Source organism: Hemitrygon akajei, chromosome 7 (genome assembly GCF_048418815.1).
Source record: "Hemitrygon akajei chromosome 7, sHemAka1.3, whole genome shotgun sequence".
In the NCBI taxonomy this organism is placed as follows: Eukaryota; Metazoa; Chordata; class Chondrichthyes; order Myliobatiformes; family Dasyatidae; genus Hemitrygon; species Hemitrygon akajei.
The window spans coordinates 25,756,424-25,779,340 of record NC_133130.1 but is presented as its reverse complement, the minus strand read 5'-3'; the positions used below and the strand labels follow the sequence as shown (position 1 = coordinate 25,779,340).

Sequence of the window (22,917 nt, the reverse complement as noted above, 5' to 3'; positions counted from 1 at the left end):
TTTCAGATTTCATCTTCTTCGGCCCTTTGTTGCTTCTACCTATGATATCCCAGTTTTTCAATCAGCATTGGAGGTCAGTGAGTGGTGGTGTTCTGCAGGGATCTGTTCTGAGACCACTGCTCTTTGTGAGTTTTGTTTATAAGTGACTTGGATGATGAAGTGGAGGATTAGGTTAGTAAGTTTGCAGATGACACAAAGGTTGGAGGTGTTATGGACGGTGTAGGAGATTGTTGCAATTTACAATGGGATGTAGACAGGATACAGAACTGGACACAGAAATGACAGATGGGAGTTCAGTCTGAAAAAGGGTGAAGTGATAAACTTCGGAGGATCAAAATTGAAGTTGGACTACAAGGTTAATGGCAGGGTTCTTGTCAGATAGAGGAACAGGGGATCTTGGGGTCCAAGTCTATAGACCCCTCAGAGTTGCTATGCAAAAGGTGGTTAAGGTGGTATGGTGTGCTGGCTTTCATTAATCGGGAGGTGTTGAATTTCAGAGTCATGAGTTGAGTGTAGTTAGACCACACCTAAGAGGATCGTGCTCAATTCATATGCCTCATTATTGGAAGGACGTGGAAGCTTCAGAGTGGGTGAAGAGGAGATTTACCAGGATTTTTCCGGGATTAGAGAACATGTCTTATCAGGAAGTGTAGGGTGAACTAGGACTTTTCTCTTCGGAACAAAGGAGAGTGAGAAGTGACTTGGTAGAGGTGTACAAGATTATGAGAAGCATAGATAGAATGGACAGCCAGAGACATTTGTCCAGGATGGCAAGAGCCAGTGGAAGAGCACACCTGCTTAAGGTGATTAAGGGAAGTATCAGAGGTAGGAATCTTACACAGCGTGGTGAGTGTCTGGAATGCACTGGCAGGCGTGTGGCAGAGGCTGATCCACTAGAGAATCTTAGATAGTTACACGTACATTAAAAAATGGAATGTTATAGACTATGTAGAAGGGGAGGGTTAAGTTGACTGTATATAGGTTAGTACAATATTGTTGGCTGAAGAGACTTTATCGTGCTGTACTGCTCTTATGTTCTGTCACTCACACTCTTCGCCCCCCCCACCTGTCTTTCTCGCCCCTTTTGCTGGATCCACCTATCACCTGCTAGTTCTTGCTCCACCCCCCACCTATCTTTTAACACTAGCTGTCTCCCCCTTCCTTTACGATCCCGATGAAGACCCGAAATGTTGACTGTCCATTTCTCACCATAGATGCTGCCTGACCTGCTGAGTTCCTCCCCCACCTCCCCCTTTTTGTGCATTGCTCCCATTTCCTCGTACCGGGAATCTAATTGTGCTTCATTCTCGTTAGCTGAATAACTGTGCCCTTAAAGTGACTCTCACAATGCCCGGGGAATTTAAATACAAGTAACTAAATCAATCTGCAATAAGAGCATGTATCAGTGATGACAATCCTGAAACTAGTGGATTGTTGTAAAATACTGTCCAGTTCACAGTTCTCGTTCGGTGGAGGAAATCTGCTGTCCTCACTAAGTGAGGCTTAGATATGAATTGATTAATGGTAAGAGACCATGGCTTTAAAAAGGTTGGGAACCCCTGTTCTAGACCCATCAGTCTGGTTTGTTTGCAACAGTTTGTTCACTTAAGAGTAATGGGGTATTGATGATAAATCCCAAAAATTAATATATATTTAAAGTAAGGCCTGTTATATATTACTTCTCTGCTTGGAAGCACCTAGATGCTCGACCTTCAATCGATGTGGACATCATCTTTCCTCAATGAAAGTGGAATGCTTTCCAAATAATTTGACGTCCACTATAGAACTGTGTTGTAATGGTTGGAGGCAGAATGGAAAAGAGTAACCCCAAATGGTTGAGTGCATGAAACTAGTTGGCTAAGAGAATTTGAATAAAACGTGGAGGATACACTGTAAGGAATGATGAGACCAATCAGAGAACTTGCACACAAGGGATGAGTTGCCCTCAGCTATTGCTGAATGAATCAGTGATTTAATAGAGTCAGTGTTTCTCTGCTCTATACTTGTGTGCACAGAATCCACACAATTGAAAGAAGTAAAGTCACGTGTTGTGACACTCTTGATATCCGGATGAAATGTTTACCTGTGTACTCAGTGGCCACATGCTGACCTAGAAGAATCTGTTCATCATCTACAATTAAACACATACTACAATGAAGAAGATTTGAATACCTCAGATAAAGTTTCTTCTATTCAGAATCCTAATTAGACTATGGGGATCAGCATCTTGGAACTGCTGTAGTATTGTTGGTTTAACTTTACCCATTTATGCTTTACTGTTCACCTAACTCCATGATGTCAGTTCAGGAACAGTTATTACCCCTTAACCTTCAGGCTCTTGAACCAGAGGGGATAACTTCACTCAACTTCACTGAACTGTTCCTACAACTTACACACTCACTTTTAAGGACTCATGATTTCATTTTCTCGATATTTATTGCTTATTTATTTATTATTATTATTATTATTATTATTATTATTATTATTATTATTATTATTATTATTATTATTATTATTATTTATTCTTTTTGTATTTGCACAATTTGCTGCTTTGTTTACACTTTGGTTGGCAGTGCTCTTTCATTGATTCTGTTTTGTTTCTTGTATTTGCTGTGAATGCCCACAAGAAAATGAATCTCAGGGTTGTATATGGTGACATATATGTACTTGGATAATGAATTTACTCTGAACCTTGTTTCTAGATATAGATGAATGTCAGGATCCTTCAAACTGTATCGGTGGTCAATGCATTAACACAGATGGCTCATACAACTGTTTCTGCATCTATCCATTGGTCCTGGACTCTTCAGGAAAACGCTGCATTCATTCACCGGACCCTGCGGGTATGTCCCAGCTTTGATCACTGTGCATTAATGTGGGGCATTACTTCCCTTCATTTGAATTTACATCAGAAAAAAACTGTACCTATCTTATATGAAACATGTAAGCTTCTAAGGGGCCATGATAAGGTTGATAGGTGTATTCACAGTGGGTGAGTTTTGTACAAGAAGGCTCATAGTTTCAAGGTAAAGGGCCAGTCATTTAAAAATTAAGGAAGGTAGAAAATTTGGAGCAGTGTGGTAGCATAGTGGTTAGAGTAACACTACTACAATGCCAACAAGCTGGGTTCAATTCCACTCTTGTCTGTAAGGAGTTTGTATGTTCACCTTGTGACTACGTGGGTTTCCTCCCACATTCCAAAAACATACGGGTTAGGAGTTTCATTGGTTACGTGTGTTATTAGGCAGCACTGGCTCACTGGGATGAAAGGGCCTGTTATCATGTTGTGCCACTAAATAAAATAAAGCTTCCTTCTTGCAGAGAGTGGAAAATCTGTGTAAATTTCTACCCCAGTGGTGGTAGGGACTAGATGATTAGAAACATGTAAACGGGAGGTAGATACATTTTTCAAAGATGGGTGAATTGAGAGTAATGGGGATCTTACAGAGGTGGAACTGAGGCCTGGGGTAGATCGCCCACAGTTATGTTGAATGGTGAGTGGTTAAGACTAACAGTTCATACTGTAAGACGTAAGAATAGAATTAGGCCCTTCAGGCCATTGAGTCTGCTCCACTATTTCATCATGGCTGATTTATTATCCCTCTCAACCCCGTTCTCTTTCCTTCTCCCCGTAAGCTTTGCTGTCCTGATTAACCAAGAACCAGTCAACCATTTCTTTAAATATGATTCGACCTCCTCAGCCATCCATGGCAATGAATGGATAGGTGAAGTCAGGTAGTGGGAAAGGTAAAGGGCTGGAGATGAAGGAAAGCGAGTGGAACATAGGAGAAAAGGAAGGAGGTGGGGGACAAGAGGGATGTGATAGGCAGCTGGGAAGATGTAAGAGGCTGGAGTGGGGAAGAGAAGAAGAGGGGAGGGATTTTTTTTGCTGGAAGGAAGATTTGATATTCATGCTATTATCAAATTCCTGATTAGTTAGGGAATGAAAGGATACATGGAGATGGCAGGAGATTGCAGCTGAGAGAGAAATGGATCAGCCATGATGAAATGGTGGAGCAGATTTGATGAGCCTAAATCTGCTCCTATATCTAATGGTATTAGTTCCCAACACTGAGGCTGGGTACGCTGCTTATTGGACTTGAGGCAAGAGGTCCGCTGATTACAAAGTGAAGAAAGAACAGTTGACAATAGGATAAAAACAGTTTTAGTTCAATCAGATTGATTCAAGTGTACAATTTCCTATAATTATAGAGTCATAGAGTTTACAGCATGGAAGCAGGAGCTTTGACCCAATGAATCCTGGTTGACCATCACACATCCATTTTATACAAATCCAATTTTATTCTCCCACATCCACATTAACCCACCCATGTTTCTACTATTCACAGTTCAAATGGCCATTTAATCTGTGGAAATTGGCACCCTTCTGCTGGGGTCCCTATAGTGACCGACACTGGTGAGCAGTTGCTCAGCATCAGCCACCAACTGCTTGAATAGTTTAGGACATCCGCCTTTGCTTTGCAAGTCCTGAATCCCATCCAGCTATTGAAGCAAAAGCCAGCAGCTTCTTTGTCTTGGCAAATAATACCATTGTACCAGGGGATCGAAATAAGATGCAGGAACCAAGTAAACAGATCCAGCATTAGTTACAAGGAGAAGGAATGCATGACTAAGGAAGTCCTGCTGAGATTGCAAATGGCTCTGGTGAGACCACATTTTGGGTATTATGCATTGATCTCTGCAAAAAGTTGTTAACAACAGGTGACAACTGAGTGGTTTCCAGCTCCCTATTTTTTTTTCCCCTTTTTTTAATAGTCAGTATGAGATTTGCTACTTCCAACCTGCTCAGACTACTCCAGATCCTGAGGAGTTTTGAAAGCTGGCTGCTACTACAGTCATTCTCTTTGAGCCCTCCTCATTGAATTATGCAACATATATTCCATGGGAACCAGTATATGCCCATTTTTAGATCATGAAGCACAGATATACCAGACTGAGTCCAGGACAGATTTCCTACAAGGAACAACTGAGTAAGGTTGGGCTACATTAACTGGAGTTCAGACAACGTGTGTAGAATGGCCAAGTGGACCCTGGGTGGTTGTTTCCACAGGCTAAACAGTTGGAAATTAGGATAGCCTCTCATGACAAGAAGTTGGCCACTTAGGACTTGGACGAGGAGATGATGTTGGGTGGTTGCCAGTTTTTAGAACTCTTGCTCAATTGTAAGGTGTATTCAGGTCTAGAGGCAAGGAAGTTTTGAACTATAATTATATCTTCCCTCTCTATTTGGGATTATTTGGCACTAGAGAGGCAGTCACTAGATCTTGTTACCTGGTGGGACGGTATTAGTTGGAGCGGGATAAATTACAACAGCAGTAGGCATGAATTTGGGAGAGTTAGTTGGGTATTGCTGTTTTTGGGCAAGTCCGTATCTGACATACGGAGAATGTTTAAAGACCAACTGCACAGAGTACGGGACAGGTATGTTTTGGCCAGAAGGAAGGACAAGGATGGCAAGGTAAGAGAACCTTGGAGGTTGAGAGAGGTGATGAATTTAGTCAAGAAGAAAAAGGGAAAGTATGTAAAGCTTAGGAAGCAAGGGTCAAACGGAGCCCTTGAGGTTTACAAAGAAGGAAGAAAAGAAATAAAGAAGGGAATTAGGAAAGCCTTGAGGGGCCATGAAAAGTCCTTAGCAAGTAGGTTTAAAGAGAATCCCAAGGCATTGTATACACACATCATGAGCAAGGGGATAACTAAGAAGATGATAGGACAACCTAAGGATTAAGAGGGAAACATTTTCTTGGATGTGGAGGATGTGGGTGAGGCTCTTAATATGTATCTTACAGCAGTGTTGACCAAGGAGAAGGGCCTGTGTTGAGCTTATTAATATGCTCGGGCACCTTGAGGTAGAAGTAGGTGATGGTGAAGAGCATCAATGTGGATAAGTCCCCAGGGCCTTATGGGATATAGCCAAGTTATTGAGAGAGACAAGAGAAGTGATTGCTGAGGCCTTGACCAATATCTAGCCTCAGTCGAGGGCCCAGAGGACTGGTGAGTAGCTAATGTTGTTCCATTATTCAAGAAGGGAATCAGGGATAATATTGGAAACTATAGACCAGTGAATCTCACGTCAGTGGTAGGAAAATTACTGGAGAGAGTTTTTAGAGGTAGGATTTCTGAGCATTTGTAAAACCATGGTCTAATCAGGTAGGATGTGCAGGGCAAGTTGTGTCTTTCTAACTTGAGGGAATTTTTTAACGAGATGACAAGGGTGATTGATGAAGAAAGAGCTGTAGATGTTGTGTACATGGATTTTAGTAAGGAGTTTCACAAAGTCTCTCATGTGAGGGTCATTCAGAAGATTAAGGTGGATGGGATCCATGGTGAATTGGCAGTTTGGATTCAGAACTGGCTTGCCCATGGAAGACAGAGGGTAGCGGTTGAAGGAACTTATTCTAGTTGGGGGTTAGTGGTATTCCACAGGGATGTGTGCTGGGGCCTCTGCTGTTTATGTTATTTATAAATGATCTAGAGGAAAATGTAGATAGCTGGGTTAGTAAGTTTGCAGATGATATGAAGATTGGTTGTTGTGTGGATAGTGGAAAAGACTGGTAATGAATACAATGGGATATAGATAATTTGTAGACACGACAGAGAAATGTCAGATGGAGTTTAACCCGGCCAAATGTGAAGTGTTGCACCTTGGTAGGTCAAATGTAAAGAAACAATACACTGTTAAAAGCAAGATCCTTAACAGTGTTGATGTACAGAGGGATCTTGGGGTCCAACTTCATCGCTCCCTGAAAATGGCTACACAGGTGGTTAAAATGGCATATGCTTGCCCATATTAGTCGAGTCATTGAATTCAAAAGTCAAAAAGTTACTATGTGTTGCAGTTTTATAAAACTAGTTATGCTACATCTGGAATATTGAATACAGTTATTATTGAATGCCTTATTATAGGAAGAATGTTGAGGCTTTGGGGAGGGTGCAGAAGTGGTTTACCAGGGTGTTGCCTGGATTAGAGGGCATAGCAAGAGGTTGGACAAACTTTGGGTTGTTTTATCTGGAGTGGTGGAGGCTGGGGGAAGATCTGATAGAGATTTATAAGAGGCATAGATAGAGTAGACAGACAATATCTTTTTCCACGGGTTGAAATGTCTAATATCAGAGAGTGCGCAGTTAAGGTGAGAAGGGCTAATTTCAAAGGAGGGGCAAGATTTTTACACACAGAGTGGAGGGTGGCTAGAATGTACTGTCTAGGGTAGTGGTTAGAGGCAGAAACATTAGAGACTTTTAAGGGACGCTTAGGTAGGCAGATGAATGCAAGGAAAATAGGATGTGGACATTGTGTAGGCAGATTAGATTTTAGCCACTTGATTACTAATTTAATTGGTTTGGCACATTGTTGGTGGAAGGTGCTGTTCCAGTCCTGTACTGGTCTGTGGTCCAAGTTCCCTTATGTACTGGTGTTCTCTTGGCAGACCTCACAATGAGATGTAGGAATAATCAGGATCTGACTCTTGAGTGCATCTGCTAAGGAGAAAGTCAGGCACCGCCTGGGTTGAAAAGACACGGGCTAACAGCAGCTGTACAAGCACTCGGTGCCCTGATGTCTAAGTTCCTTTCAAAGTCCTGTTTGCTTTTCTGGACTCGTTTGCTGGCTTATGGATGAACTACTTCCCAAGTGGGTGAAAATATTTTGTCTTCCGCAGCTGGAGAGACCAGCATTCGGTTACTCCTGTGGAGACCAGAGAGAGTTAAAACACATGCAGAAACTTGTTTAGTTCCTCTTCACACAAACATGTTATGGTTTGCGTACCTTGCGGGTGGGTTCTAACACACTTAACGCTCCCTCCTAAAAGTAAAATTCAATCAGTCACCAGCCAATAATATGAATGCAGATTAAATTACACGATGGGATAGATAGAGGGAAGCTCTTTCCTCTTTTGGAGATCCATATCTAACAGGGTATAGCCTTGAAGTCATAGCTGAGATATTTAGGAATGATGCCAAGAGATAGAGGGTAATGAAAAGTGAAAATACATTTCTCCCAGGAAAAGCTCATTGGTAAGTACAAAAGTGCAAATGGACATTGCAACATCATTGCTGGCAAGGGGCATGGAAAATGGAGGGTAGAATGAGTTATGTGGCAGCTGAGCCAAGATCTAATTGAACAAACTCAGGGGGAGGCAGTCTGGATGACCTAATTCTGTTCCTAGTAACAAGAATTACGGAAACGATGAGGCATGTGTGTGTATCCACAGAGCAGTGAAAATAGATTTTTGTATGTCTTCCTCAGATGGTGATGCTGGAGACGTTTTCTAAACTCTGTCCCTCCTTCCTCAATTTTATTCTTTCAGTACAACAGAGCGAAGAGGACATATGCTGGCAGGTGGTGAACAGTCAGTTTGTGTGCGGCTCGCCTTTGGTGGAACGAAGGACTACCTACACGGAGTGCTGCTGTTTATACGGTGAAGCGTGGGGTATGGATTGTGCCTTTTGCCCCATGAGGGACACAGGTGAGGAATAATCGCCTGGATCTGCGCAAGATTACTCGAGGACCGAGTGTACTGAGTGGGAGGCATGAGCATCTGGGTAATGAGTGATGTCAGGTAGTGTTGATTGTTCAAACCACTTTGGCCCCTCACACTTTCTCCTAACTTCAGGATCACCTGTAAGGGCCACAGCTACGTCTGCCTTTACATCGGCTACGTGGAACAATACATGTTCCAAATCTTCCATGGTACTGTTCCCCAACTCTTCCAGCGCTACATTAGTGCTGCTTCATGCCTCCATGCTGAACTCATCAATTTCATCAACTTCGCCCCTAACTTCCACCCTGCCCACTTACTCCATTTCTGTCACCTCCCTCCCCTTTTGATCTCTGTGTCCATCTCTGGAGACAAACTGCCTATGGACATCTTCTGATGGACACCTACTGATTTCCAAGGCTATCTTGACTAAACATCTTCCCACCCTGCCTTCTGTAAAAATGCTATTCCCTTTTCTCAGTTTCTTTGTCTGTGCTGCATATGTTTCCCAGACATTTGAGAAGAGCATCTCCTTCAAATAATGGACTTCCCTTACTCCACCATTGATGCTGCCCTCACCCGCATTTCCTGGATATTCCCACTCACCCTATCTTCACACAGCTTTAACAGGGATAGAATCCCTCTTGTCTTCTTGTCCTCACCTACCCCTACATGATCCTCCTCATCCAACACATCATTCACCACAACTTCTGCCATCTTCAATGGGATCCTACCACCAAATACATCTTTCAAAAGTTCAAAAGTACAATTTAATGTACAATATGCATCCTGAAATGCTTTTTCTTAACAACCATCCACAAAAACAGAGGAGTGCCCCAAAGAATGAATGACAACTAAATGGTAGAACCCCAAAGTCCACCCCCAGCTCCCCACCTCCCATGTGTAAGCGGCAGCGAGCAACAATCCCCCTCCCACCACCAGCAAAAAAAACAAGCATTGGCTCCTCCGCCAAGCAGTCAAGTGTGAACGAAGCAATAGCAAAGACACAGACTTGCAGTTACCCCAAAGACTTTGCGTTTCACCCGGTATTCGACATACTCCAGCTTCTCTCTCTCCCTAATAAAGGAGGAAGAGGTGTCTCCATTCCCCCCCCCCCTTTCCTCCTCTATTTGCTTTCCACAAGGATTGCTCTCTCCTTGATTCCTTTATCCATTTGTCCCTCTTCACTAATCTCCCTCCTGGCATGTATCCCTGTGAGTGGAAGAAGGGCTACCCCTGCCCATTCACCTCCTTCCTTACCCCCATTCAGGGCTGCAATCAGTCCTTCCAGGTGAGCCAACACTTCACCTGCGAACCTGTTGGGGTTGTCTACTGTATCCGGTACTCCCGATGCATCCTCCTCTACGTAAGCTGGGAGTCCACTTTGCTGTGCACCTCTGCTCCATCAGCAGAAAGCATAATTTCCTGGTGGCCAACCATTTTAATCCCTGTCCCCATTTCTGTTCTGACATGTCAGTTCTCCTCTGCCACAATGAGGCCTCTCTCCGTCTGGAGAAGCAACATCTTGTATTCCGTCTGTGTAGGCTCCAACCTGATGTTGTGAACATTGATTTCTCTAACTGTTCTTTTTTACCCTCCCACCCCACGCCCCTTTCCCTCTTCTTCTATTCCCCATTCTTACCTTTTCTCCTCATCTGCCTATCACCTCCCCCGGTGCCCCTCCTACTCATTCTCCCATGGTCCGCTCTGCTCTCCTATCAGATTCCTCCTTCTCCAGTCCTTTGCCTTTTTCACTTGGCACCTCCCAGGTTCTTACTTCATTCCCCCTCCCCCACCCACCTGGCTTCACCTCTCACCTTCCAGCTTGTGCTTCTTCCCCTTCCCCCACCTTCTTATTCCTGCCTCTTCCCCCTTCCTTTCCAGCCCTGAAGAAGGGTCTCAGACCCAAACCTTCATTTCCATAGCCTGGCCTGCTGAAGTCCCTCCAGTATTTTGTGTGTTTTTCTGGATTTCCAGAATCTGCAGAACAGCTTGTGTTTGTTCCTGACTAACAATGCTGTGTGTGTGAAGTTTGCACTTTCTTCCATGGATTTCCCTGGGTGCTCTGGTTACCTCCTATACACCAAAGGTAAGTATTGGCTGGTTGTGGTTACTGTTCGTAAAGAGTTAATGAGCTTGTGAGAGAGGATAAGTTGCTGGGAAACAAGCAGGCACATGAGATTGATGAGATTGCTCTTGGAGCTGGCAAGAAGTTGCTGATCAGCCCTGGCAGGGTTTGCAGGCTATTACCTCTGAGAAGGCAAAGTCTAACGTTATGAATAGCTGTGATGCTTCACTCCATGATAACTTTGGGGCCGCTTATGCACACTTTGAAAAGGAGAATAAAACGACACGTGTGTGAAACCCTGCAGTTTCCGGTGACCCTTCCATGTTTGTCTCAGAGGCTAATGCCAGAACATCTTTCAAGAGTTTGAACCCTTGCAGGGCATCCAGCCCCAATGGGTATACCTTGTAGGGAGCTGAAAATGTGCCAGTCAACTGGCAGGATCTTTCAAGGACATCTTCAATTTCTCACTGCTGCAGTCGAATGCTCCCAGCTGCTTCAGAAGGGTGACATTCACGCCCGTGTCCCAGAAGAGCCAGCTGAGCTGCCTCAATGACTGTCTGCCAGTTGCACTCAGCTCTGTTGTGACAAAGTGCTTTGAGAGGTTGGTTATGGCCTGAATCAACTCCTTCTTAAGCAAGAACCTGGACCTGCTGCAATCTGCCTTTTGTCGCAATAGGTCTACAGCTGATTCAATTTCATTGGCTCTCCACTTGGCCTTGGACCAATTGGACAGTTGCAGTATCTACGTCAGACTTCTGCTTATTGTTTATAGCTCAGCATTCAACTCCATCATAGCTTCAGTACGATTCAACATGCTCCAAAACCTGGGCCTCTGTACCTCCCTCTACAACTGGATCCTTGACTTCTTCATCAGGAGACCACAGTCACGGCAGATCAGAAATAACATCTTCTCCTCGCTGACAGTCAACATGGGCACGCTTTAAGGATGCATGCGTAGCCCACTGCTGTACCTCTATACCCACGACTGTTTGGATAGGCACAGCTCAAATGCCATCTATAAATTTGCTGATGACACAACTATTGTTGGCAGAATTTCAGATGGCGACGAGGAGGTGTACAGCAGAGAGAGAGGATCAGCAGGTTGTGTGGTGTCAGAATAACAACCTGGCTCTCAACATCAGTAAGACCAAGGAATTGATTGTGGAAAGCTTGGGAAAGGTTTGACATCCCATATAATTCACAGCCAGCAGAACCAAGACCCTCTAGGGCTAGCCAAAGAGTCCCATATTCTGCATACCAGTTTTCCAGCAAGTCTAGGGAAATAATGGAAGTGGATTATGCCTCCCCTCTGCAGCCTTTTCCCTTTACTGAATATTTCCTGTTCTGCAAAATCCTTCCCTGTGTCCCTGTGATTGAAGTTGTTCTCCTAAGATCCAGTCTGTATATAAAAGTCTTAACTTAAAAATAGCACTGACAAGCAATGCACACTCTGATCTGTGTAGTGAGCAGTTCTAAGTTCTGGTTTTGACCCTGATAAAGATGCAACATGTGTAAATTTATTTAGTATTGTAATATCAACGTGCAGTACTTCTGACTTGACCCAGACATGAAACCACAGGTCTGGTCTCTTTATTAAACTGAACCACAGGATTTGATTGTATTCAAGTCACAGATTCTCACATGTAATGGTACCATTACCAGATTTACTGCTGCCACCTACTGGTAGTATGATCACAGAACATGGACCAGTACAACATTGCACAGTTGTGCCAACCTGTTAATCTACTCCAAAATCAGTCAAGATCAAAGCACCTTGCAATTGTGCAACACAGAAACAAGCTCTTCGGCACAACCCTTCATGCCAACCTTGGTGCCTAACTATGCTAATCCTAGATAGATGATTAAACTAGAGATCTTTAACCTTTATTTGTCCAGATTTGATCTCTAATCCCTTTTGTCCTTTCCCATCCAAATATCTGTCCAAAGGCCTGAAAGGTAATTGTATATCTGTCGCGGTTACTTTCTTTGGCAGATCGTTCATATAAACAGCCCCCTGTTCGGAATGTTGTTTGCATAATTTGTGTGTTTTTTTCCTTTTGTCTGCACATCGGGTGTTGGTCTTTATTTTACTTTACAGTAATTGGGTTCTTTCGGGTTTCTTGCTTTGTGGCTGCCTGTAAGCAAACAAGTCTCAAGGTGTGTAATTTATACATTCTTTGATAATAAATGTACTTTAAAACTTTGAAACCTGCCAAACCAGCCCCTCAGATCTCCTTTAAACTTCTGTCACCTTAAACCTACCAGATTTATGCTCCCCTACCCCAGCAAAAAGAGGCTGGCTATCCACCAATGCCACTCATAATTTTATAATCCTCTAAAAGGTCAGCCCTAAGCCTCTTACGGCCCAGTAAGAATAAATCTCATCATCATTTTGTGCTGTGTCGTATGATGTGGTCAATCATTGTCTTATGACCATGATTGTTCTCGGCAAATTTTTCTGCAGAAGTGGTTTGTCATTGCCTTCTTCTGGGCTGTCTCCTTAGAAGACAGGTGACCCCAGTCATTATCAATACTCTTCAGAGATTGTCTGCCTGGTGTCAGTGGTCGCATCACCAGGACTTGTGATATGTTACCAGCTGTTCATACGACCATCCACTTATGTCTTCCTATGGCTTCACGTGACTCTAATCTGGGGATCTAAACAGGTGCTACACTTTGCCCAAGGGTGACCTATAGGCTAGAGGCAGGAAGGAGCACCTTACACCTCCTTTGGTAGAGACGTATCTCCACCCTATCACCCATGAGAATAATGTCTCCTTACAAGTAAAGTCCTTCATTCCAGGTATCAGGCAGTTGATTCTCTTCTGTATTCCTTTTAACCTATTTCTTGTGGTATGGTGACCTGAACTGTACAAAATACCCCAAGTGCAGCCTGGCCAATCTTTTTCATGTGACATACCAACTCCAACTCCTGGTATAATCTGATATTACTGTGTAATCCAAATACTGTAGTATTTTCTTTTTACCTGTAGACTTCCCATAACTGCAAATCAAATCACTGGCCTTTTGCCGTAACAGTAGTAAATGTTTTGTTTTAAATCAGCTGTTCCTCACTTTGCTCCCAGGTGCTTTAGAGTTGAGAGGAAAAGATCAGGCAGCACTTAGATGCAAGTCCTTCCCTTCCTGCAACTGAAAATTCTTAATGTCGTTCGGGTTCTTGGGTTACTTGCGGTTATTCACCTGCTGTGTTGGCAGTGCTCCTGTGTGACCACAGACAGCAGGATATCTGGCAGTGAAGTCAGAGTTTTAAGCATATAGTCTGCGTAATGGGGACTGACAAACATAGAGGCCACTAGTTAGTCACAAAACAGAACATAGCAACCACTATCCTCACACCTCCATCTCCTTTCAGATTTGTATTCAGGTACCTCTTGCACTTGCTAAGCCACAATAATGATACACAATCTGAAATGCTTCTTATCATTCTTCCTAATCTCCTGCTAAGGCCTCCTTAAGGCCTTCCTTAATGGGTGCAAAGAAAAGCACAGGCAGGGCTTTCTCAGTAGTGGAACTGACTACAAAATTTGCAGATACCTACATGCTTTAAAATGTTCTGTACAATTAAATTCCTTCCTCGAATTCTTAAGAAGATATCGGTGTACAGTCTGAAAATACCTTTAAAGTCCTGCTGACGGGTCTTAGCCCGAAACGGGGGCTGTACTCTTTCTCATAGATGCTGCCCGGCCTGCTGAGTTCCTCCAGCATTTTGTGTGTGTTGCTCGGATTTCCAGCATCTGCAGATTTTCTCTTGTTTGTGATTGACTTTTAAAGAGTTGAGTTTGAAAGCAACAAAGCTAACGTAGTTGCTGCCTTACTGCACCAGCAACCCTGGTTTGATCCTGACCTTTGGTGCAGTTTGTGTGGTTTTGCTGTGACTGAGTGGATTAACCCTTGATGCTCTAGTTTCCTCCAATACACGCTGTCTGGGAGGTTAATTGGCCGCTATAGAATGCCTGTGCTGTTTATGCCAGTGGCTGAATCCAAGGAGAGCTAAGGGAAAGGTGCGGGAATAATCAGACAATAGGATTGCTACATGTGCTGGCATGAATTAGATGGGCTGAACGATTCTTATTTTACAAGCAGGAATGAGAAATTGCCATTAGTAACCTGAGATTTGTGAAATATAGATTATAGTGAATTAGCATGATATTAAAACAAAATTGTTGACTTTAATGTAAAAAAATTAGACTAAAGGTAAGGTGGACACTGTTTCTTCCTGATGTCATTAGCTTGCAAGGGAGATGTAAAGGGCAGAAATAATTCAGCTTCCTTGTCGTATCCATCATGAAAAACCATAAAGTATTGCAATCACAAAACTTAAATTGTTCCTTAAATATCCCAAGTGGTCCTTGGATTATCTGAGCAGAAGCTCCATTCAGTTCCATCTGCTCTCTTGGTCTTTCCAGGAATGGGGGCTAAGTTTAACTTTCACCTGACTGCAAGGATTGTGGTACTGTATAATAATTGTGACTCAGGGAAGCTGACGCTGTGGTAACAGGAATAGTGGTGTTGTACCACGGGGGTAGTACCGTAATACGAGGGTGCTGGTGCAACATAAGATGGGTAGTGTTCTAAAATGGGGAGTGATATCCTAAACAGGGAGGGCATTGTATTGCAGGGAGGAAAATGTCATGATGTAAGCAGGTAATGTTCAGACATGGAGAGGTAGATTAGTTGTACAAGAGATCTTGTTCAGATATGGGGTGGGCAGGTTTTGGATATGAAGAGCATGGTGTTGTAATGCAGGGAGGGTTGTGTTTTACTACAAGGGAGGGCAGTGTTCTCTTTTGATGGGGGTAGCAATTAATTACCGGGTCACTGTTACGAAGTTCAAAGTAAACTTATTATCACAGTATGTATATGTCCACTATATACTACACTGAGATTCATCTTCTTGTGGGCATGCTCAATAAATCCAATAACCGTAGTAGAATCAATGAAAGACCGCACCAACAGGGCGGACTCCGGTGTGCAAAAGCCAACAGACTCTGCAAATACAAAAAGAAAGAAAGAAAAAAGAAATAATAATAGTAATGAATTTGTAAAAACAGTAAAAGATTTGATTATTTAAATTTAGTAATAAATTTAAACTCTATCAGCTGAACAATAATGGGATTAAGCATGAAAACTTAATTGCTTATTGTTACAAGAATTCCTTTGGCTCTCTGACATCTGCAGATATCCGCTGTCCTTACCTGATCAAGTTTAGATACGACTCAGGACCTGCGTTTCTGTTGTTGGCTCAAACTGCCTCGTATATCTCATATCGCACCTGTTACGGATTCAGGCAACAATAAATATATGTGAGTTAGGCAAGGGTTTTCATAACAAATAACACGTTTATTAAACACTGAAAACAAACCCCCCAAAAGTAAACAAACACTAACGTAACCGGAAATCAGCTGCTGTGCGGCAACTTGAACAGTTCTTAAAGCGATGCAGCTCAAACAGTTCTTAAAGCGATGTTGCAAAAACAGTTCTTTAAAGTGGTATTGCCAAAAGTTCAAAATGCTCACAGTCCATTTAAAAAGGAGAGACTTTGCAAGACGATTTAAATTCTCTTTCACGTCGTTTTTCTTCAGTTTCCAAAGTCGAACTCTTCCCACGAAGAATTTTATGAAACGTAACGGCTTAAGGGCACTGACCTTTCCTTTATCACCATTCTCAATCCTTTCTGGTCATCCCAGGGATTAACACGAGAATAGTCAACAAAATCCTTCCGAATAAGGATCAAACAAGGTCGAACCCGTTTCATCGTCGAAAATCGATTCTCCTCGATCTTTAACTCCCCACTGATTCTCAACTAGCAGTATTGTAAAGAAACTGCTGGCAATGACCTTTTAAACTTTAGGCATTAAATAAAACTTCATCTTTCAACTAAACTGCGTCATCACATTAAATCACGCAGTGGCATGAAGTCAACATGGCAAATCCAGCCACAAACTGCCCCACCTCACAGGGAGGGGTCCTCCTTTTATACCCTGTAAAAAAAACCTGTCACATGACCTCTACTGGCAGGAAAATGACGTCACTCCACCATCACAAGACCATTACCTTAAGTCCAGTATAGCTTCAACCCCAGTCACGTGACAAGGGTACCACTGTCATGTGTCCCGGGTACGTAACACACCAGACTATCAAAATCTTCCCCAGCTTTTCAGGGATAGTTAGGACATGGATATCAAATGCTGAAACTTGCCCTTGACACAAAGGGAAAGCAAAAAATAAATGTGATCAAGTTATACGTGCTTTAATGCCACTTGCCCAATGTAGCACCTTCTCACATCTTTGCAGATGGCTTTCAGATCTTGCTCTCAAAAAGACTTGGTGCAGAATTTTGCAGAAAGCTTACTCTCCAGTTAGTTGTTTTTGTAATCTTTTCTTCAAGTTTGCTTTCAGAAAATCTAAATATTGCTACAGAGGGAGAAATAATTTCTATGTAGTTGCCTGTGTGGTATGGGACCACTTCAGCACTCATTCATATCTCAGAATTTTCTGCACTCTCCCAGGAGCTTGTTAACGTAGCTAGCACATTATTAAGATGGTAAATAGATAAAGATGATGAAGGTTGTTCAAGCTGTTGTAGTGCTGAGTAAACATGCAATGTCTTGCTTCTGTCAGCATTGTAAACTCACAATAGTTTGCTCTTATGAAGCCGTGACTGGGAATCCTCGTAAGTGTTATAAATGAGCCTCTTGTGTTGTTTTATGCACAAAGTTTACAAGTGCTCTGCCCTTGATGAAAGCTGGCATTTCTCATTGGCTCTCTGGCGTCAAATCAGTGTCAGTGTTCATTGTGGAAAGGAACAGGATTGTAAAATTAAGGTCTGCTACACAGGATCATAATCAAAAGGTATTTGACAATATGACAACAAAACATGCCGGATCTTGGGAGAGATACATAAAGTCTTAGTCACTGGTGCAATTTTACACCAGTTCGAAGATGTAGAGTATTCTTCAAGCAGCATCAGGCCATGCAATCCAATAGACCCACATTCTACACATTTTTCTTCCCACTCTCCTTCCACTTACTCTAGTGCCACCTGCTTTGTGCTTCCGTATGAATACAACTATGCTATTCCAATCACTCGATAGCTTACATTTTTTTCTGAGCAACTTATTGGATTTATTAACATCTGTGCATATTGCCTACCCTGTGAGGACCCTTCATCTTCGTAAAGCCTTCTGACAGAGCCACAATCTCTTTCATAGAGAAGTGGACAGCTGGCTTGCTGAAAATGCCCCAATTCCTGAACAGTGTGGAGTTCCACAAGCAATCTATAGAGGAGCTCAGTGGGGCTGTGGGGTCAAATTGAATTGTTGACCTCACTCCAGGTTCCAGCATCTGCATTCCCTTGTGTTTCCACTTTGTGGCAATTGGTTAAACATCATGTTTATATCATCCCGATCACCCTGTAGTCTTACCTAGATAGCTTGACGAATTTCACGCCATCTTGTTTGAGCTGTAGACAAGATGGATGAAACTGCAGGAAAGTATCGTAGGTCTTTTTATGAATAACAATACATTGGAAAAAATTGATGAGCATTTTCATTTTTGGGCAGAAAACAGCCTGAATGGCATTAGCAATTTTCATAGTCAAAGCAGAAATTGCTGAGAAAACAGTGGGGAGAGGGAAAGAATTAGCATTCCACATCAGTTGTCCTTAAGCTGATAGTAAGTGATACATCTTTGTACATGGAGCTTAGAAAAATAGAGGGCTATGGGTAACCCGAGGTAATTTCTAAAGTAAGTTCCGTTCGGCACAGCATTGTGGTCTGAAGGGTCTGTACTATGCTGTAGTTTCTCTATATTCTATGTTCTATTATACTTTTATTTCCCTCTCCACAGATGCTTCCTGAACTCCTGAGTATTTTGAACAATTTCAGTCTTTCTCTCAGAATTCCATCATCTGCAGATTCCTGCTTTTCAATAAACATTTTTTTATAAAATATCTTAAAACCACTAATAATGGTGGGTGTCTTGTGACTGTGGAGAGGGAATTTGGATCTAGTATGAGCTTGCCTTCACCCATTTTATATCTCCCAGATGCCATGTTGGAAGGGCTGAATAATGTTATTCCCTTCCCTGAATTATGTTAGAACCTCTTTTTTTTTAGTATTTTTCTAGGAAGGCAAAAAAAATCAAAGGATATCATTCATCACTTAGGTCAAGACAGTTCTAGTGCAATGAAAGATTTGGGAACTTGACCAGATTCTATTATTATAATATAACCTAATCCAGCAGAGATCCTTCTTATGACCTGGGAAGGTACTTTAACAAGGTCCTGCATGTGAGGTTGGTCAAGAAGATTCAGTTGCTTAGCATTCACAGAATGAAGAAATAAATTGGATTAGACATTGGCTTTGTGGGAGAAGCCAGAGAGTGGTAATAGATGGTTGAATCTCTGACTGGAGACCTGAGACTAGTCGAGTGCCACAGGGATCAGTGCTGAGTCCGTTGTTGTTTATCATCTGTATCAATGACTGGCGTGGACAAAGTCAATCCTTGTCATAGATTTGACAAAGGTACTTGATACAGTAGTCCACCAAGCTCTCGGGCACATACTGTCAAGACATGGCTGCCCTGCCAGGCACTTACAAATGCTGAGGCTACTGCATGGAGGCACGTCAGCCGCAATACTCAGCAGTGGTGGGGCTGAATCAGGTCCCTCACTGTCAAGACAGGAGTGAAACAGGGCTGCATCATTGAGCCCGTCTTTATTGCTGCCATCCTTCACCTCACTGGTCAAGATCTGGCTCAGGGAATCCCAATTGTATATAGAATGGACAGCAGGGTTTTCAACCTTAGCTGGTTCAAGGCCAAGAACAAAGTCGGCACCGCCACTGTCAGTATGTGGATGGTGACACCATTGCAGCACACTCTGAAGAAGACATCCAATGTATCCTGAATGCCTTTACTGATGCATATTGAAAATTTTAACAAGTAGCAGGTCCTATGTCAGCCACCATCCAATCAGACATTTGTCCAGCCCTCCATAAAAGTTGACAATATTGCCCTTGAAAACGTAGACCACTTTCCCGACCTTGGCAGCGTTCTCTCCTCAAAAGCAGACATCACCTCAAGAGATCAACCACCACCTGAGTAGTGCTGGCGGGGCCTATGCAGGATTGACAAAAAGAGTCTTTGACAACTGCAGCCTACAGGTCCAACCAAAACATTTGGTCTGTAGAACTCCACATTACTGCATGGAGCTGGATCATGGATCTCCTACAGTAGACATCTGAAAGCCCTGAACAATGCCACCAAAGAGCTTTGCGAAAGATTTTGAGGATCAGCTTTAAGGGCAGATGCACTGACGCTGGTGTACTGGAGGAGGCCGACATGAACAGCATCTCCACCATGGTAAAGCAACACCATTTCCAATGGATAGGTCATGTCATTCGGATGCCTAACTCACGTCTCCCCAAACAGATCCTTTACTCCCAGTTGATGGAAGGTCAAGGCAACCCTGTTGGGAAAAGGAAACACTTCAAAAATAAAATCAGCCTGAAGGAACTCAACATTACATCTGAGAACTGGAAAGACTCTGCACTCAATAGATACACCTGGAGGAAATCTCTTCAAGGGGGAGCTGCACCACATTACAGCAATCTTTGCAGTGCCACAGAAAGCAAGTGGTAGCTGCGAAACGAGAGTCTGAACAACCAAAAGACTCAACTGCTAACCACGGCCATCACTTCCGTGTGCCCACACTGCACCAGAATATATGGCTGCATATCCCTACCGAGTGGAAATCTTGCGTACATTTGATGGACAGTATTTTCTCTTTGCCAGAGCTAGTTTATAAAAACAAGAAAAGTAGTGCAGTAGTTAGGTTACTGAATGTGAAATATGAACTATTAACTTTCTTGAACAAAGGAATGACACCTGCCGTCCTCCAATCCTCTGGTACTAATTATGTGGCCAGTGAGGTCACAAAAATTATCTTCAATGTTCCAGCTATCTCTTCCCTCACTTCCTGTGGTAATCTGAGATCCATCCTTTCTGGCCTGGACCTTTCTTAACCTTGGCATGCTCCAGCACAGTTCTACACCAACTTAATTTTCAACAAGGTCCTTCTCACTGGTGAACACTGGCAAAGTATTCATTAAAGACCTCCCTTACTTCCTCTGACTCCAGGCACCTACTAAATGTTACTAAATGTTCCACCTCGCTTGTCAATCATGCTTCCTACATCCTATCATCCTTTCCCTGTCCCAGTAGGACAAACCAGTTCAGAAGCCCATGCAAGCAGCTTCCTCATTTTGACTGTGCATTTACTTGAGAAAATCTGTCCCCAGTTTATTCTCCAAAGTTCCTGCCTAATATCCTTTATTTAGCTCCTTTCCCCAATTAAATACGCTCCTCTGCTGTCTGCTCCTAACCTTGTCCATGGCTATGAAAAAGGTCAGGGACTTATGGTTGCTACATTCAAAGTGCTGACTCAGTTTGAGATCTGTCATCTGACCAGGTTCATTACCTGTTACTATCTAGTATGGCCTCGTTAGTTGACCTGTCCATATACTGTGTCAGGAATCCTTCCTGCACATAGTCAACAAATTCTGTCCCATCTAAGCCTCATACTGGGAATCTGGTCAGGTTCCCAAATCTCTCATTGCACTAGAACTGACCAAAGTGATGAACGATGTTCTTTGATGCTTTTATTTTGCCTTCCTAGAAAAATACTAAAAAAAGAGGTTTTAACATCATTCAGGGAATGGAATAATAATATTCAGCCCTTCCAACATGGCATCTAGGAGATATAAAATGGGTGAAGGCAAGTTCATACCAGATCCAAGTTCTCTCTCCACAGTCACAGGACACCCACTATTATTAGTGGTTTTAAGATATTTTATAAAATGAATATTAGAGAATTTGAAGCTTATCCAGAAGACGTAGGAATAGAATTAGGCCATTTGGCCAATCAAGTCATAACTGATTTATTATCCCTCTCAGCCCTATTTCCTGCCTTCTCCCTATAACCTTTGACACCCTGACTAAGATTAATATTTATTTAATCTTCACTCTAAATATACCCGATGACTTGGCCTCCACAGCCGTCTGTTGCAATGAATTCTACAGATTCACTAGCCTCTGGATAAACACACTCTTTTTTTATCTCTGTTGTAAATGGACATCCCTCTGTACCGAGGCTGTGCCTTCTCGTCCTAGACTCTCCGCTATTGGAAACATCCTCTCCATATCCACTCTATCTAAGCCATTCAATATTTGATGTTTCAAAGAGATCGCCCTGCATTCTTCTAAATTCCAGTGAGTATAGGCCCAGAGCCATCACACGCTTCTAGTGCATTAACCAGGAATGATTCCAGGAATCATTCTCGTGAATTTCCTCAGGATACTCTACAAAGTCAGCACATCTTTGTTTAAGTGAGGGGCCCAAAACTGCTCACAATACTCCAAGTGTGGTTTGACCAATGCCCTATAAAACCTCAGCATCACATCCTTGCACTTACATCTTGTCCTCTCAAAATAAACGCCAACATTGCATTTGCCTTCCCCACCACTGAGTTAAACTTTGGGAATCCTGCATGAGGTCTCCCAAGTGTCTTTGCACCTCTGATTTTTGAATTTGCTCCCTAGTTATGAAATAGTCTGTGCCTTTATTCCTACTACCAAAGTGCATGACCATGCAATTCCCTACACTCTATTCCTCGCTTCATTGCCCATTCTCCTAATTTGCTGAAATCCTTCCGCAGGCTCCCTGCTTCCTCAACACTACCTGCCTCTCCACCTATCTTCACATCGCCCACAAGCTTGGCCACAAAACCACCAATTCCTTCAGAAGGGAAGGGAGAAATAAGAGGAAAACTGCAGTCATAGGGGATTCATTGGTTCAGGGAACAGAATGGAGGATCTGTGGATGAGAATGAGACTCCCAGATGGTATGTAGTCTCCTGGGTGCCAGGGTCAGAGGCATCTTCAATTGAGTCCACAGAATTCTTAAGTGGGAGGGTGAGCAGCCAAAAGTCATGGTCCACGTTGGTATCAATGACATGGATAGGAAGGGTGATGAGGCCCTGCAAAATGAATTCAAGGAGTTAGGTGCTAAGTTAAGGAATAGGACCTCCAGGGTCATGATCTCAGGATTGCTATCCATGCCATATGCTATGGAGGCCAGAAATAGGAAGATCACAAAGCTTAACACATGGCTAAAGAGATGGTGCAGGAGGGAGGGCTTCGGATTTTTGGATAATGGGGCTTTGTTTCAGGGAAGGTGGGACCTGTACAGAAAGGATGGTTTGCATCTGAACTGGAGGGGGACTAATATCCTAGTAGGAAGGTTTGCTAGTGCTGCATGGTGGTGGGGTGGGG

General features: G+C 42.9%; 1 protein-coding gene across 4 annotated transcripts in view; it reads left to right on the top strand.

Moving 5' to 3' along the window:
• Window positions 1-22,917, top strand: part of ltbp1 (latent transforming growth factor beta binding protein 1) — a 417,603-nt gene that overhangs the window by 359,716 nt on the left and 34,970 nt on the right. For all 4 annotated transcript variants that reach the window (XM_073050519.1, XM_073050520.1, XM_073050518.1 and 1 more), the window contains 2 exons: window positions 2,703-2,843; window positions 8,325-8,483. In XM_073050519.1, coding sequence (XP_072906620.1) covers window positions 2,703-2,843; window positions 8,325-8,483 — 300 coding nt within the window. The remainder of the gene's footprint in view (window positions 1-2,702; window positions 2,844-8,324; window positions 8,484-22,917) is intronic.